The sequence below is a fragment of the Magallana gigas genome, chromosome 2 (assembly GCF_963853765.1).
Source record: "Magallana gigas chromosome 2, xbMagGiga1.1, whole genome shotgun sequence".
Classification (NCBI taxonomy): domain Eukaryota; kingdom Metazoa; phylum Mollusca; class Bivalvia; order Ostreida; family Ostreidae; genus Magallana; species Magallana gigas.
In genome coordinates, this window is record NC_088854.1 from 44,590,554 (window position 1) to 44,607,512 (window position 16,959).

At 31.6% G+C, this 16,959-nt stretch overlaps 1 protein-coding gene across 1 annotated transcript; it reads left to right on the plus strand.

Annotated features, from left to right (window-relative positions):
• Positions 1–3,657: 3,657 nt before the first annotated feature.
• LOC105343573 (chitin synthase chs-2) lies at positions 3,658–12,001 on the plus strand. The gene is made up of 17 exons (XM_034445405.2): positions 3,658–3,770; positions 4,083–4,296; positions 4,395–4,776; positions 4,884–5,917; positions 5,998–6,094; positions 6,178–6,341; positions 6,431–6,510; positions 6,634–6,742; positions 7,220–7,373; positions 7,804–8,017; positions 8,103–8,303; positions 8,395–8,792; positions 8,878–9,042; positions 9,169–9,419; positions 9,567–9,745; positions 9,828–10,009; positions 10,648–12,001. The coding sequence occupies exons 1-17, from the start codon at positions 3,707–3,709 to the stop codon at positions 11,860–11,862; spliced, it is 5,103 nt and encodes a 1,700-aa protein (XP_034301296.2). The 5' UTR covers positions 3,658–3,706; the 3' UTR covers positions 11,863–12,001.
• The last annotated feature ends 4,958 nt before the right edge of the window (positions 12,002–16,959 follow it).

Sequence of the window (16,959 nt, forward strand, 5' to 3'; positions counted from 1 at the left end):
AAAATCCTTTGGAAAATAATCTCTTCACCCCTCCAAAATCCTCTGGTATCTAACAAGTTTTCTTTTTCGTTCATGGTTGTTGTTTTGTTTTTTGTTTTTTTTACAGAATAATGAAAATCAACATTTTACTGCAACATGTTTGCCATATATCTCCATTACGAGTTTTCTGTAAGCACAACCAGCTCATCGTCACAAAATTAAAACTAAACAAAATTTTATTATGAAAATTTTGTGAAAATAAAACATTGAATGTATTCATACAGTCAACAGATGTTCTAGATTTGATCTTGGTTACATTAGCGTTAATTATTTAAATAAAGGTCCAATACATATTTATCTTAATCTCATCAATCGTCTTTTGTGCATCTGTAGAAGTTTTAATAAATGTCATTGATTTAATTATTTTTCCTTAATTTGAAGAAAAATTGCATAGTATAAAATGTATTGGTCATCTTCTTATGTTACTTAGTTTATTTGAAACTTGTCTATCTCTTAAATCTATCGCATTACTAAGATTGGAATGTAATAAAGCTTTAAAATCTCAAAAAAAATATTTTATCTTTACTCTGATGGCAATGGATTTTTTCAAATAGATTTAAATAAACTTCTATGACGTCACCCATTGTATTTAGTCAACGTTTATTTTCACTATTCAACCAGCAGGTGTTGGATATATAATTAAAAAACTTCTATGACGTCACCCATTGTATTTCGTCAACGTTTATTTTTACTATTCAACCAACAGTCGTTGGATATATAAATATCCTACTGATGGGCAGTTGGATATTTTTAATATCCAACCGTTCAAAATATTCAAAATATCCAACAGTGCATAAAACAAATAAAAATGACAAAATGTTGAAACGTGTATTTCCAATATAAATCCAACATACACAGAATTCTGTCATCCATAAATGTAAATCCGATAAGCCAGGAATGAAATTTCAGCAGAAATATATCCTTTTCTTAATTTTGATAGATTTGGGATCACATATAAATCACTTCTATAAACACTTGTAGACTTCCTTTTTGAACCTTGAACCATATCACTCCTTTTCCCTAGTTTGAACAATTTAAGGAATATTGTCGCACTACGACTTCATAAGACTCCTATCAAAATTTTTAACGAATAATCGTCTGTTGATTTTCGTCAAATTTCTGATTCATGTGATTTGTCCTTTCTCCTTGCAAGTCTAAAATATAATTCAAATGGTAGTGTAGACCTCTATATACATTGAATGTACGTTAAAAAAAATCATCATCTAAATTTAAGTCTGCTCAGTACAGCGGAATGGTTTATTTTAACATGCGCACCTGTTCACTCGTCCATGAATAAAGGGTGTGTTTGGTTAGGCTATTGTGTATGGTACTATTTGAATCATAAATGAGCTAGATCCTTTTGTATTACAGCACAGTTGGATATATGAATGGGTCAATGCTTCTTTGAGGCTCAATGGGAGAATTTTTTTAAGTAAGATAAATAACTCGATAGTGTTGAATAGTTTAGAGAAAACATCCCCTCCTCGGGCCTTCGGCCCTCGGAGGGAATGTTTTCTCTAAACTATTCAACACTACCTCGTTATTTATCCATTACATAATTCCTGCAATTCTATCAGATGTATTTAATTTGTTTACTTGACTTTTATACTTTATTATATAATTTAACAAAGGCTTAAACAATGGCTGACTAATAATACATGTTTGAGTGATGAACTTCTGTTTGTTTGGTTGTTTGTTATTTTCTTGTCCTCAAAATTGCTCTTAAAGCGAAATACCGTCATAAACCCTTCGACTTCGTTACATCCGATTGCAAACATGTATCCAACGTGTAGAATTCTTTTCGTGGTCTTTTAGATTTTATACATTTATTTAATATTGATTTTAATTTGTATGTGCATATTCTGTTTGTAAATAATGCATTGATCTGTTTATTTGATGATAGTATTATTCTGGTTTTAAAACAGTACGTAAAATTTGATAATTTTATCGCGACCGAGAAACACAGTGAGGCAAGATGTACGTCGACACAGGTGGAAATACTTTTTATTAACTCTTTAAAATAAAATGTTAGTGTAGTGAAATTGCCTTTTACTTTTTTAATATATGCATATACTCACTTTAAATCTTCTGTTCATTTCGTCATTGATATTGTTTAACTTAGTAAATCATTTGCAATTCGTACAAAAGGTTAATTTAAATTTTTTAAAATACTGTTAGGATATCGTCACTTCCTTTGACAACCAGCAACAATCCGAAACCTCTTGATCGAAACAAAACCAAACTGAAAGTGTTTAAAATATATCAAGCAAAGGTCTAATTCTCGGGTCGCAACCAGATGTCAGGATCGCCCTATTATTCTTAACATCTTGAGATTAAGGTGGAAATTAGCCACCCCGAGGGCAAAACAAGTGAATGTGCTTATTATATAAAATAGATACATTGTAGAACTTTGGTTCAGTGTATTGTAACGGCGTAACTCATTTGATGAAAATATCAGCTGGTCATGACATATGTATACAAGTCATGAGTTGGCTAAGCTCAATTGGGGCTTTTAAATCTTTTAAATATTTTGGAATTCTTTGAGTATAATTTTGGTCCAACAATTTTCTTAACAAGTTTATAATAGCTCTGCGGATACACACGGCTACTACATATCTTAAAACCGACCGCCTTTGACGGCCAGTAATTAATATTTTTTAATCATAAGATACAAAGCTATGCAAAGAATAACTCGAATAAATGTAAATTGATAATTTTAACCATATATATCTTGATTTTCCCTTTTTTTAATTTGGAAGTATTTTTACGTCCAAAAATATCCAAAAAAAACTTTCCATTTTTTACCCGTGGTCGGAAACTATTAGAAAAACTGTTTGTCATTGATCTGGTCTGAAAAGTTTACTGGTAACAGTGACCCGAGTCTTGTTTACTCGAAACAAAAACTATATGACACTGATATCATTAAATAAGCAGTCTCAAGTATCCTTATATTTTAATTGACCAAACAGATAGCAGAGATATATAGTTGATCTATTTATCTTTGATTTGACTTATCAAAAATTTACAAATTGAATAAATATACACGTATATCACGCTGATTTTAAAATCACTGTGCACATAAACCAATAGAGGAAAGATCACCTTGCATGTATATATACTTAAGTGTTATCTGAAAAATTTGTAAACAGGAGTGGGTACAGTGTACACGGAAGAGGGCACTCTGTATCAACCTGTTTTGATTTATCAGTATCAAAAGCATTTATCGTAAAAACTCAACCTAGTTACTTGGACTTCATGCATTGTAGAGCAGGCTTTCTGTGACTCAAGGTAAGGGTGATTTTTGAAAATAAAACTAACGACATGACACTTATTTTTCAACAAGCAAATATACATTTATATATTAAGTGTAAGTTTTCACTTTATCTAGTTAAATTTTCACTAGCGTCATGACTTACTTTATGTTAAAGTTTATATAAAGATATTTATCGAATCATAAGACATAATTGATGATTATATCAATCGAAGAATAAAAATTATTATGTTTACAAACATCACATATAGTTTACATAATTGGAAAACATCTTGTATAATGAATTTTATAATGTATCAAAATAAGAAATTCTCGAAAAATACGTAAACAAAAAACAGTATATTAGTTAGAAATTTACTTATATATGCAAATGTCTAATTTTTGGTATTCAGTAAGATGGAAATGGCATCATACCCTGGAGGATCAGTGCTTAGAACGAAAGAAACAGAAATGATGCAAGGTTAGCTCATTTTTCTCATTTAAAAAACCTTTTTATGTGAACGGTTACAATTTGATACTGTCTCATATACAGATTACTTCTGATCCGTATATATCCAAATGTTAAATTACGTTTATAATCGTATATAACATGTTAAAAAATGAAACGTTTAACATGCAATTGACATTTATTGATACATTTATTTGTAAAAATGTCCATACATGTGCTTAGAAACGAAAAGGGTATCAATGAAGGTTACAAAATGATACTAGTCACCTTAAAATTAATCGTAAAAAAACAAATGTTTAACATGCAATTGCCATTTATTGATAGGGGTGAAAATGTCCATAAATTCAATTAGCAACGAAATGGACATTGGCGGACAGAGGAACCAAGCTTATGAGGAAGATTCCTGCGACTCGATTGATTCTGCAAGTGACGATACAGACACAGAATCATCCGCTGCAGATGGTTATAGTATAGAGGAAACAAAAGAAGTCCAGTACCGCCAAACAGAACCTTCATTTAAATCACCAAATCAAGAAAGGTCTGCACTAAAGCTTATATTAGTTTCTTTAAAAATTATATTTTTAAATATGTTTACACACATAACACATATTGTACTTCATTAAATTTATGTTTCAGGTCTGAAGCCAAGTCCTGGGATGTTTTCCGAGTAACTTCAGAAGATAATGTGTCGAGCTCTTCTATTGCATGTTGGAACGCTTGTTTTCTAATCAGCAGAATAATGTTCTCTTCTCTTCTCTTTATGTTGGTGTTTTCAACGTCAATTATATCGAAAATGACATTTCTGTTTATGACGGCCAATATATTTCCTTCTACAACCGAAAAAAATCTGAAGACTTTAAACGGAACTTTGTCGTATACTTTAAACGCTACTGATGTGAGATGGATTTGGGGAATTCTTATTACCATTACAGCTCCCTATATGTTTACCATACTCAAATATTTGTGGGTGCTGATGTTACAGAGAACCTGGCCTATGCAGTGGAATACCTTTATAGTGGTATATTTTTTTTACAACTGAAAACGGACTGAGTTTTAAAATATAATTTCTATTTTTCAACACAGTTTCATATTTGGAATACAATTTAAGTTTTCTCTTTTTTTCAGGCACTTATCCTTGAATCACTTCATTCTGTAGGATTGTGCGTTTTTGTTCTAGTAGTGCTACCAAGTTTTGATCCGTTGACAGCGTGTGCCGTTTCTTTCTGTATATGCCCAATACCTGGGATACTAAAGATTGTATTTCCTTTAAGAGAACACGACGACAAAAGCAAGTTGCCAACACGTATCCATGTTGCTCGCGTTTTGAATATACTGGCTTTTGCTGGTCAGATAGCATCAATTTGTCTCTGGGCCTACTATATTTATTGCTCCAAAACCAGCAACTCTCTCGTTCTCATATCACTAGTGATTTTATCTCCATTTTTAATATCAATTTCATGGTGGGAAAACTTCATTCCGCAGTCTAGTACAGAGAGGCTTAAAACTTCTTTAAGATACACTAAAACTGAAAGTAATGTTCCATGGGTTTTTCGCTTCAAAAAGAAAATGAGGAGGGAGAAAGTGAGAATTGGTATCATAACCAACTTATGGAAGATAATATTGACACTTCTTGTCATGCCTGCTCTCTTATTTGGTGCAAGTTGCAAGGACGGGGATGCTTGCATTAAAACCATTTTCTTCGAGTCAACCGAGAAAGCTGAATTGAACATTGTTTATACAAATCTCACATTTGAAACTCCTCAAAAAGATAGCTGCTATTCTTACCTTCCATTTGTTGTAGCAATCATTAACGTAATGTCCAGCGTGATTTGCTATAAATGTGCCAAATCAGCCAGCAAAATCCTTGCACAAAAATTGTCGTATGCGGTTCCGGTTGTGTTATCTACGCCGGTTGTTATTGGTTTATTTTGGGGAATATATTCAGAGTTTATAACTCTGAAAATCGCAACAGATGCTCAAACTTGTGCCATTCCTTTGCCAGTTTGGGCAAGTAAAAACTATGATCCATCTTCAATGTTCAAGAATATCCAGTTCTCTTGGTCTGCTGTTTTAGCTGGGCTCTTTGGATTCTTCTCCTTTTTGATGATTTCTAATCATATATGGTCACCAGACAAGGAACGATTAATTGCTACTGACCGGTAAGTCTGACATATTGAGATAAACTATTACAGTAAGTATTCTATAATTGTGAGAATAATGTAAATGTTTTTTCTTACAGTCTTTTTGTCCGCTCATTGTATGATGGAGTGTTCCCGGATCAGTCTCTGTTTTTGAATAGAAGGAGGATTGTTAAGGAAACAAAAACAGAAAAACATGTGAGTTAAACACCGCATAAGAACATTTCAAGCTTCAAAAATTTTTCACTTTTTAAATGCATATATGTGCATTGCTTTTACAGAAAGAAATCAAAGAGCTTCCAATACCTAATGATACTGACGAAAATTCACAAAATAAAGAGTGGTCCGAACTTAGGGAGGATGATACACCGATGATATATATGTGTGCAACAATGTGGCATGAATCAGAGGTTGAAATGGTGCAGATACTCAAGTCTATATTCAGGTAAAACATCCATTGAAATGATTGATATTTTAGTTATATGTGATTTACAAAACAGAATACTCATAGCAACTATTTTCAATGTTTTACAGACAAGATTATGACCAATGCGCTAGGAGAAATTTGCAATTAGGTCTTGGGGTTAAAGATCCTGATTACTATGAATTCGAAGGTATTGTTGATATAACAACTTTGTTAAATAGGCTTTCAGTTAAGAAAAAACGAGTAGTAGGTTCCGACACCTTCTTAAATTAATACGAAAAAAAGATTTCAAAGATTTAAATGTCCTTTTTAGCACATATTTTCTTTGATGACGCCTTTGAATCCCGACAAGACAGCAATGGAATATACAAAGTCAACAGCTATGTTAAACAACTTATCACATCAGTAGAAACTGCAGCAAGGTATTTGTTTTATATTTATTTCTTATCACAATGGCATTAGACTCATCATTATTTGTTGACAACCAATTTTAGACGGTTAAACCATGAAATACGAAAAGTATTGTCAAAATAAGAACAAAACATATAAATCCTCAAAACTTTTCTGTTAAAGTTTAAAAATTAATGCCCAAATATATTGTCAACTGATATTATTAAAACCACAGTTTAATGCAACATTTGTAGATAGATTGTTTTAAAATAAAGTTTTTAGGTTAATCCCTTTCTAGTGTAGCACACATCAACTGAATATTCAGAATCGTTACGTAATTAGGGGACATGGTAATAATTGGCGTTGACCAAAAAACGCTATATTTTACTTTTTTAAGCTACGGTAACACCTTACATATTTTACTGATGACAAATCCAAAAAGATAATTTAGGAATAGAACATTGCTTTACATGTATATATTACATTTAATCTCCTTTGTTCTTGTGTAGATCTGTACCAGGAATATCAAAGACAATTGATTCACCTGTTCGAACAAACACGCCTTATGGAGGTAGATTAGAATGGCGACTTCCGGGTGAAAACAAACTGATTGCCCATCTCAAAGACAAAACTAAAATCAGACATCGTAAAAGATGGAGTCAGGTAAAACATAGCAATATACTAGTACTAGCACAAGTTCTGCTGTAACAACTTTAACATGCAATTGGATTAAAATTGATAATTAGTGAAAATATTTTGAAGAGTTTTGTCGCTTCATTTATAGTGATTTAAAAATTTTAGTATTCATAGAGTGACAGTGAGAAACAAAGAAAAGTCAAACAAAAAGAGAGCAGCTGGATGGTCGGGGTTAATTTAAGACCGAATTGATCTTCTTTAGGAGAAGATTTCTGTTTAAAGATAAAGGAAAATTCTTCAATTCAAACGCTTGAATTTATGGGATTTTTCTTCACTAAATAATAAGTTATAGGCTCCCATCATATCTTAAACTTTAGGATTTATCTAATGGGCAATTTGTTTACCAACCAGCCTCCTTAAATCTTATTTAGATAATTTCGCGTTTACAATTTTGTAGGTGATGTACATGTATTATTTTTTGGCGCATAAACTGGCAAAACTTCCTGGAAAGTCGCGGCGTCAAAAGCGAACAATTGCTGAAAACACATTCTTACTGGCACTGGACGGCGACGTCGATTTTCAACCTAATGCTGTTCAACTGTTGGTCGACAGGATGCGAAAGAACCCTAACGTCGGTGCCGCGTGTGGCCGAATCCATCCTATCGGATCGGGTAATATTCCTTTTCTATCACTTAACAATATACCACATAGAAGTGTGAATCGTTAGTAATATTCTGTTGTTATAAATTTAAAAAGGTCCAATGGTTTGGTACCAACAATTCGAATATGCTGTTAGTCACTGGCTGCAGAAAGCAGCGGAGAACATAATGGGATGTGTGCTTTGTAGTCCGGGGTGTTTTAGTTTGTTCAGAGGTTCTGCGCTTATGGATGACAACGTCATGGCCAAGTATACAAAAGTTCCAACTGAGCCGCATCATTATGTCCAGTACGATCAAGGTATAAATTAAAAACTTGTATTTTAAGGAATTGTTGTACCAATAATTGACTTAGTTTAGGACATTTTTGCTCATATATTTTACTTTCTCAGGAGAAGACCGATGGCTTTGCACATTGATGTTACAACAAGGTTACAAAGTCGAGTATGTGGCTGCCAGTGATGCACTGACCTATGCTCCGGAAACTTTCAATGAATTCTACAATCAGCGAAGGAGGTGGTCTCCGTCAACCATGGCTAATATCATAGATCTCTTAATGGACTGGAGGAATGTTACCCGAAAAAACGAAGACATAACTAAGATTTACATCTTGTATCAAATGTTTTTGATGATTTGTTCGATTCTGACTCCGGGTACAATTTTCCTAATGGTTCTTGGTGCAATAAGCATGGCTTTTCCGGCTATTCCTCCATTCGCAGGGATGATAGTAAATCTTATACCGGTGATTGGAATGATTATATTGTGTTTTGTTGCCAAATCAAGCACACAGGTAAAAATACATTGTAATACTATGGTGCTGATTTTTAATAACAGATGTACATTTGTTCACTAATGGTTGTTTTATTTCCTTAAAGTTGGCTTATGCCGCTGTTGTGTCCACCTTCTACTCTCTTCTGATGATGGTTGTTCTTGTTGGTATACTACTGGAGGCTGTTACAGCCGGAGTATGTTCCGTCACAACACTGTTTCTTTTGTTTGTCGTTGGAGTTTTCTTCGTTTCGGCAGTTATCCATCCACAGGTAACAATTATCTATTTATCCATCTACTACCTACCTATCTATCTATCTATCTATCTATCTATCTATCTATCTATCTATCTATCTATCTATCTATCTATCATTTCATATTTGTCTTCTTTTGTACAGGAGTTTTATTGTGTTTTGCATGGGTTTTTGTATTTCCTTTCCATTCCGTCCATGTCCATGCTGTTAATGATTTATTCCCTTGGAAATTTGCATGTGGTATCCTGGGGAACACGGGAAACTAAAGAAACACCGACACAACAAACAAACCAAGCTACAACTACAAAATCAGCCAGATCATCGACGTTATTAGACTCGTTTGGTCTTGGTGAAGAGAAATCTGAATATTTGTTATCATGTGGAAAATTTATTAGGTATGGTTGAATTGGATTAATTTATAATCATAATACAGCTTACTGATACAGTGTGTTTGTTCTTTATTTTTTTTTAGAAAGCGGCTTTGATTTCATATTGATTATCACATATTTGATAAATTGTAAGTGTTATTTGAAACCTTAAAGATGTTGTCCAGTAAAGAGAACAGACGACAGACCATTCAGAATTATACTGGAGAGACTTGACGGCATAGAAGCTCAAATAATGAAAGATACAGAGGAGTATAAACCAGAGGAACAGAAAGAGGAAGAAAATGTTCATTTTTCAAGTCTAAGCGACATGATTGATGGACATATAGAACGAAGTATGCATCATTTATAGACATAATTATTGAGAATAGTTTCTATAGCAACTGAACTTGTTTAACACATTTTAATGTGTTTCAGGCAATCCATTATTTAACGACGAAGAGCACAAGCACATGATGAATTCTCAGACATGGATGGACGACAACGATCTAAAAAGGGGATCTGTTGCTGTACTGGACAATGAAGAAAAACTCTTTTGGGAAGAATTCATACCAAAGTATTTGAAGCCACTAGATACCGATAAAGAACATGAAAAACAGGTATTTGTTTTTGTTGACGCTTTTGTTAGCTTACCTGAGTATGACATTCTCGGGTGAATTTCGGCGTTCATCAGCATAGGTTAGGAAAAGAGGAAAATAAAGAAAATACCTCTAAAGATGTTATTTCTAAAATTGGATTGGAAGAACAGAGGTAGGGATGGGGATCGGTGAAAAAGAAAAATTAATTTGAGGAAAAAATATGAAGAGAAAGTAGTATGAAACATTTTTTCTTTAAAAAAGATGTAATCCTGAGAGTCATAAAGAGGTCATACGTGGGGAAGTCCCATTTCACATTAGAAAAACCTAGAAAAAAATCATAGAGGCAGATATCTGTTAAATTTAACGGATTGCATTCTACTTCTGGAAATGAATTCAAATATAAACAAATGGAATCAGAAAGAACTACTTTTGATCGGAAGGGACATCTTCAACGTAGAATCACATATTAAAAAAGTCACAAAAAGTTAATAAATGCTCTAATCAAAGAATCTATATTAAAAATTGCTAAAAAAAAAAAACCAGGCTTCAATTTTCTTCATACTAAAATCTTTTAAGGTCAGAGATAGGCAACTATTTACAAGAATATAATCGTACTAATTTGATTTTCAGTGTTCTTCACATTTTTTGTCTATTTTCAGATGCACCAAGGTTTGATTGAACTTAGGAACAAAGTTTGTCTCGCTTTCCTGTTGATGAACGCACTCTTTGTTACAATTGTTTACGTCTTAACAGAAGTGAATGCAAATACTAAACATGCACTTTCCGTTAAACTGCCCTGCACTGTCTCAGAGGGGCCACCTGGTCGAGGATATATAGAACCAATATCATTCGCTTTTACGGCAATATTTGGAATCATGTTATTCTTGCAATTCATTTGCATGCTTATGCATCGAATGTCGACATTTGTTCACATTGTTGCTTCAAACAAGTTGGACTGGAAAAGGAAACTAATTGCTGGGATAACTGCTCAGACTGAAGTTCCAACTGACATTGGAGTCGAAGATGGGTTGGAAATTGTTAAAGGACTTCAAGCCGTGAAGGAAGACGATACAATATCTATTGCTTCAGTGGATACCACCTTCAGTGAAGATTCCTATAAACGTACGGAAAACAAGAGCAGAGACATGTGGAAAAGATACACTAAGCGACTGAGGGAACAAACACAACAACAAACACAACCACAAGAATTACGTGTACAATTTGCAAAGAATTTGTCTAAATTTACCAAAGCTTTAGAAGAAGGGGATGACGCGAGCACACGGGGAATGCAAGAGGAAAATAATGCTGTTCTTTATGAACAGAAAATATCTGGGGTTAAACGGCTTCTAAAAGATAGATTTAATAGAAAAACACTTGCCGCGGTCAGAACGATTGCTGAAAATCAACAAAGAACTAGTGAGATAAAAAGAAGAGCAACAGCTCTGAATAGAAAGAGAATTGTTCAAAGTCGTTGGCAAGCCATTGAAGAGAAAATAAGACTAACCCAAGAAATTGATAAAGGTGTTACTAGTTATCCCGATAGGCCTACTAAAGTTGGTTTCGCGGCAGTGACCAAAGCTGCTTTGGCCCAGGAGAAAAGGAGACGCCTTGAGGAGGGAGAAGAAGTCCAAGAAACAAGCATCAGTGAAACCACATTCAAGAAACCGTACAAAAAATTAGACCATGATGAGAAAGATAATAATGAACAAAGTGAGGACAACACGCAACGTCAACCTGATCCTGAAAATCAAAGAGAAATTTTGTTAGACATTGAAGAGAAGGGGACTGATGAAGAAGACTCAATTTCAAATTCCCAGAAGAAAGAAGAAAGTAAGGATGAGCAAGATGCATCCGTCGAAGTAACTAATTTTTAACGTTCATCGGGTTTAAATATCATTATGAAATATTGACAACACATCAGCATCATTAAAATTTTTAGAACATCAAAAAACTTGTAACTGGTAATAGTTATTTTTATTATGTAAATATTTTGTTATAAAATAAAGATTAAAGATGTAAGATGTATTAAGTTTGAGAATTTGAAAACAAAAAATAACATGTTACTCATAACTTGAAAAATAGCTAATATGAAATAAAAATCATCAAGATATGCATTAAAACTTTTTTTTAAAATTCGGTATTGAATTATATTGACATGAATAACGAAAAAAAATGTATTCAAACAATTTTCGACTTTGTACTTGGAACAAACAAAAAATCCAGATATGATTTGCAAATACATATATAGATTAACAAGAAAATGTTCCAGTCATGTTGACATATCATATGTATATAAATATCACGTGTCTGTAACGTCAACAGAAATGACAGATAAGATTATATAAAATGATATGGCTTGATATAATAATTTGGGGAAATACCACAAGCTGCAACGAAGGAAAGAAAATATCATAAAACAAAGGTTAGGTGATGACATATATTTTCTCGATTATCAGTATTTTATAAAACGAGATAAACCAAAATAAATCAAGATAAAGTCGTAAAAAATGATAACCTTTCAGTGTATGATATATTTGTATGATTAAATTACAGGCATGAAGCACATATATACATTGATCTATATTGGGATTTTTAGAACAGCTTATTGAAGCCCTGAGGACCGGGGTATTTTTAAATAAGAATTTAATGTGTTTTAGTGATATTGAGATTTTAAAATCCTATTAAAAGTGCTCCGTTTTCGTCTTTTATCATCTTTATAAGAAGAATAGTTCTATATCAAGATTATGAGAAAAAAATTAAATTTTAAAACACACACACATATTTTATATATATATATATATATATATATATATATATATATATATATATATATATATATATATATATATATATATATATATATAATTTTCTTTACAAAATGAAAGTTCATAGCTTAAAACATCTGATGGTCAATTTATTGACCTCCAACCTTGTTGAACTAAATCATTATCGCTTGATAAATGTCAAGAAAGCGATTGTCGACTCAATAAAAAAAAATAAAAGTGATAAAAAATGTTAAATCAAAGAAGTCAATATTTTGAATGATTTACTGAATGCAATTACAAAACACAATAAGATTAATATGATACATGTATATTATGCTTCTGATTATGGACATGTAGATTTTACCGCTTATTTGAAAGAGTTTACACTGAACATGAAACAAGCATATTGGCGAATTCAATGCTTTCTGTTTGCCAAGCTTGAAACCAGACTTTATATGCATGTGAAGTCAAAATAAAAGTGACATTAGATCAAACTCCCAGTAAACAAAGTAAGATGGTTTGAACATAATTTGTACATCTGTTGGTGTGTTTACTTGCTTGAATGGATTGTCAAGGACTTGAAAAGAGCAAATTTAAAACATATTTTAGGCTATTATTGATCATATATGGGTAAAGAAAGATTAAAAATTTACGTCATGAGGATTTTTTTTGTTTATTATCTCTTATTTTAAGCAAATATGATTAAAACTTATTGCATTGGTAATATATATATATATATATATATATATATATATATATATATATATATATATATATATATATATATATACCGCCTTAAATAACATTTTCTGAATCAAAACTATAAGAATTCTTTTGTAATCAATTACCCGAAGGCCTTGAACTTTTCTTTTAAAAATATGATAATATTATTAGTTTAAAGTGAAATGATGTTTCAGACAAGATTAAACTAACGTTGCTACATGTACAATACAAGTAAGGGAAATCTACGCGAACAATACCTCTCCTTGATTATCAGAAAATTATTAAAATGAATGAATTTTTTTTAAAATGCTATATATTGCTATATTTAAGTAGATGTACCTGTAATAATGTACCCCCCCCCTTTTTCGGGGGGGGGGGGGCTATCTTTTTTTATTTCCAGAAAACGTCAAATGAAAATATCAGGAGCGGGCTACATGTAAATACGTTACTGCAGCTATTATATATGGTTTTACAATAATTCAATATCAAAACTTATAAACGAACATATCCATTCAGCTTTGTCATAATTTAAAGAAGATAATGAGCCTAGTATAATAAGACATGTTACCTGATAATAAACCAAAAGTATTCCCATAAACTGCAGACTTGTGCTAGCTACTGTTTTGTCTTTGGTTCGTCCTTTTAAAAAGTCCTGCTCATCGGAACTCGACATTAAAAAAAAATTGTTTTCACATACCTCTGCAAGCTGGCTTCGTTCGGATGTGATGTCGAAATGAGATTTAAAACTGAATTCTACAATCTCTGTTAAAAAATAAAATAACTGTCAAAAACTTCAATCATTCATAATTTTATTTTCATTGACCTTTCTATTTACAGGTATAAGAAAATAAATATGGTGTTGAAGACAACAGTGTGCATTCATCAATCGTACAATATCTTTTCACACGTGGTTTAAAAAATATTACTGTAATAACAATAAATTGAAGTTAAAAATATGCTTAAGATCCTTTAAACAAACATATATAGTATTTCTTTATTCGGAAGCATTAACACTTGTTTGGCACATATCAGTTACAATCTTTCACATCAATTTGTTTTACTGTGTCAAAGCAGAACAGAAACAATATTGCTATCACCATGGATAAAACAGTTGTATAAATGTCTAGGAAATCAAACATTGTAGGCATTAGCTGTCTATTGAAAAACTGTCTATATTCTGAAGTATACCTATGATGTTTTAACTAAGTTACAAATAATAGCTGAACATCATCAAATAATGAATTGAAATGAAGCTAAAGGATTTTTATTTTTCTTATAAAAATCTTCATTTATTTAGAAAGCTGGACAAAACATATGTAAGACACATGAGCCACGTACCATTTAATTGTAACATTTGAATTGTCAAATCAATTCAAAGAGAATCTAATATCAATCAAATTGTAGAAAATTTATATGACCGAAAGGGTTTTTTCACAAATATAATTAATGTAAGGTACAATTCATTGGGATATGCAGAATACAGGTTTTGAAATTTTTCTGATATATGGCATAAATATTTCAGCTTCATATTCCTATGAATACGCATTTACATGTAGTTACTGTTTTCCCTAATTACCGGTAGATGATATATTAGTACATCTATAAGTATTGACTGTTTTGTTATCAGTATTACTAATACATAGGTTAATATGACGAAATGAATTTTCCACATGTACAGATTATATTTTGTTAAGAATCCAACATACATTTCAAATTTGCAAAGCCAATGAAAAGGTGTGTACGTTGCCAATTCTAATACTCGTGAAAAATATTTCATAGTTTCACATGAATATTACACAAAATGATTAAAACAAAAAACATAAACGAGATTGAGACAAACGGTGCACCATGATATGATGTATATACTATATAGATCTATTACATGTATATACACACATGAGATTTTGAACACAATATTCTTCACAAAAAGATACTTTTATCACAATTTATATGTCACTTGTTTCCAATTGAAGGCACTTAATCAAAGGACAAGGAATGTTTGTTGAATTTTTTTTTTTTCACAATGTGATGTAATAATGGAGACTGTATTCAATGTAAATTAAATTCAATTGAAGGCATGTGAATACAAGTTGTAAATTCATCAAGATACATTTTATAAATTATGTCACATTTTTTGAAAATAAAAATGTATAGCAGGTTATGTCAGAAGCATATATATTTTGAGATTTTATACCAAATCAACAAAATTTCGCTTGTGAATATTTGAATAGCGAGAAAAAATTTTAAATTCGCAAAACTTCAAGTGACAAAATAAATTATACACTCTAATTACATCATTACTTCAAAAATATGTTTGAGAAAAAGCTTTTAACTTCTGGTATTTTTTGCCTAAAAATAAAATGTATATTTTATTTCTACTAATACATGTATCTGATTTATGATTCTGTAAAATTTTACAGGATTCTTTTCCATTTAATAACCTCCATTGTCACATTTATAGATTGAGACTTTTAAAAAGAGGCAAAAGTGTATTTCATTGATAAACAAATGCATCATTTGATATAACATTAGAGTTTGAAAAAAGTCAATATTATAAATATCGGTCTTTTTAGAAAATAAAATACAACCATATATTGCAGTAAAAGACAACAAATATTAATAAATTACGTTAAAATATTTAGCAAGAAATAGGTACACACAAAAAAAACCATGGATGATTATCATGAGCATCGATACCACCATTCACAGGCAAGACTAAATAGCCAACAGCACATAAAACACGAGTACCTCCATACCAGTACAATGGAAACAAAGGATCTTTCTAGGATTTTAAACAAGATTAAATCTTAGGTTTACATATAAGTTTAAATTCATCACACAAGGTTTTTTCATCACCAGATCTTGAAACTAAGGTGGAAAAGACCCCTCATTTTTTTGGATCAAGAATTATTCATCCCTACATGTATGTACATGAAATGGGATATTCTTTATATTCTATCACATGCTATTAACCTTAACTTATCCTCAGAATTTTCACAATACATGTAACTATTTAGAAAATCAAGATTTTTATCCTTGTGTCAGAATAGCTATAGGAACCTCCATATATTCTTAATTTTTTTTATATTTTCATCTTGTTGGAGTAGAGACTCACATGCAGTTTGATGTACAAAACTTTGTACTGGCCTTATTTAACTGGATATTAAAATTAACAGTCATTTGATAAAAAGTATTTTCAAACTTGAATTAATTAAAATATACTGTATAACATTCGACTGACTAGATAGGTAGATTCTATATGTTCAGTGACTAAGTCCTACTTCAATTATTGCTACAAATAATATTGTTATACTTTCATGTTAAATACTGAAATCTGATTGGTTAAGACGCAGTTAATAATATTTACTATTACCCTCAGCGTTAGCAACGCCTTTGGCAACGGGTAACATTAAAAAATGTTACATGCGCGAAAATTATGCGCGTACGGTTCGCTGTAGAATTCACGTTATTCCTATATAAAAG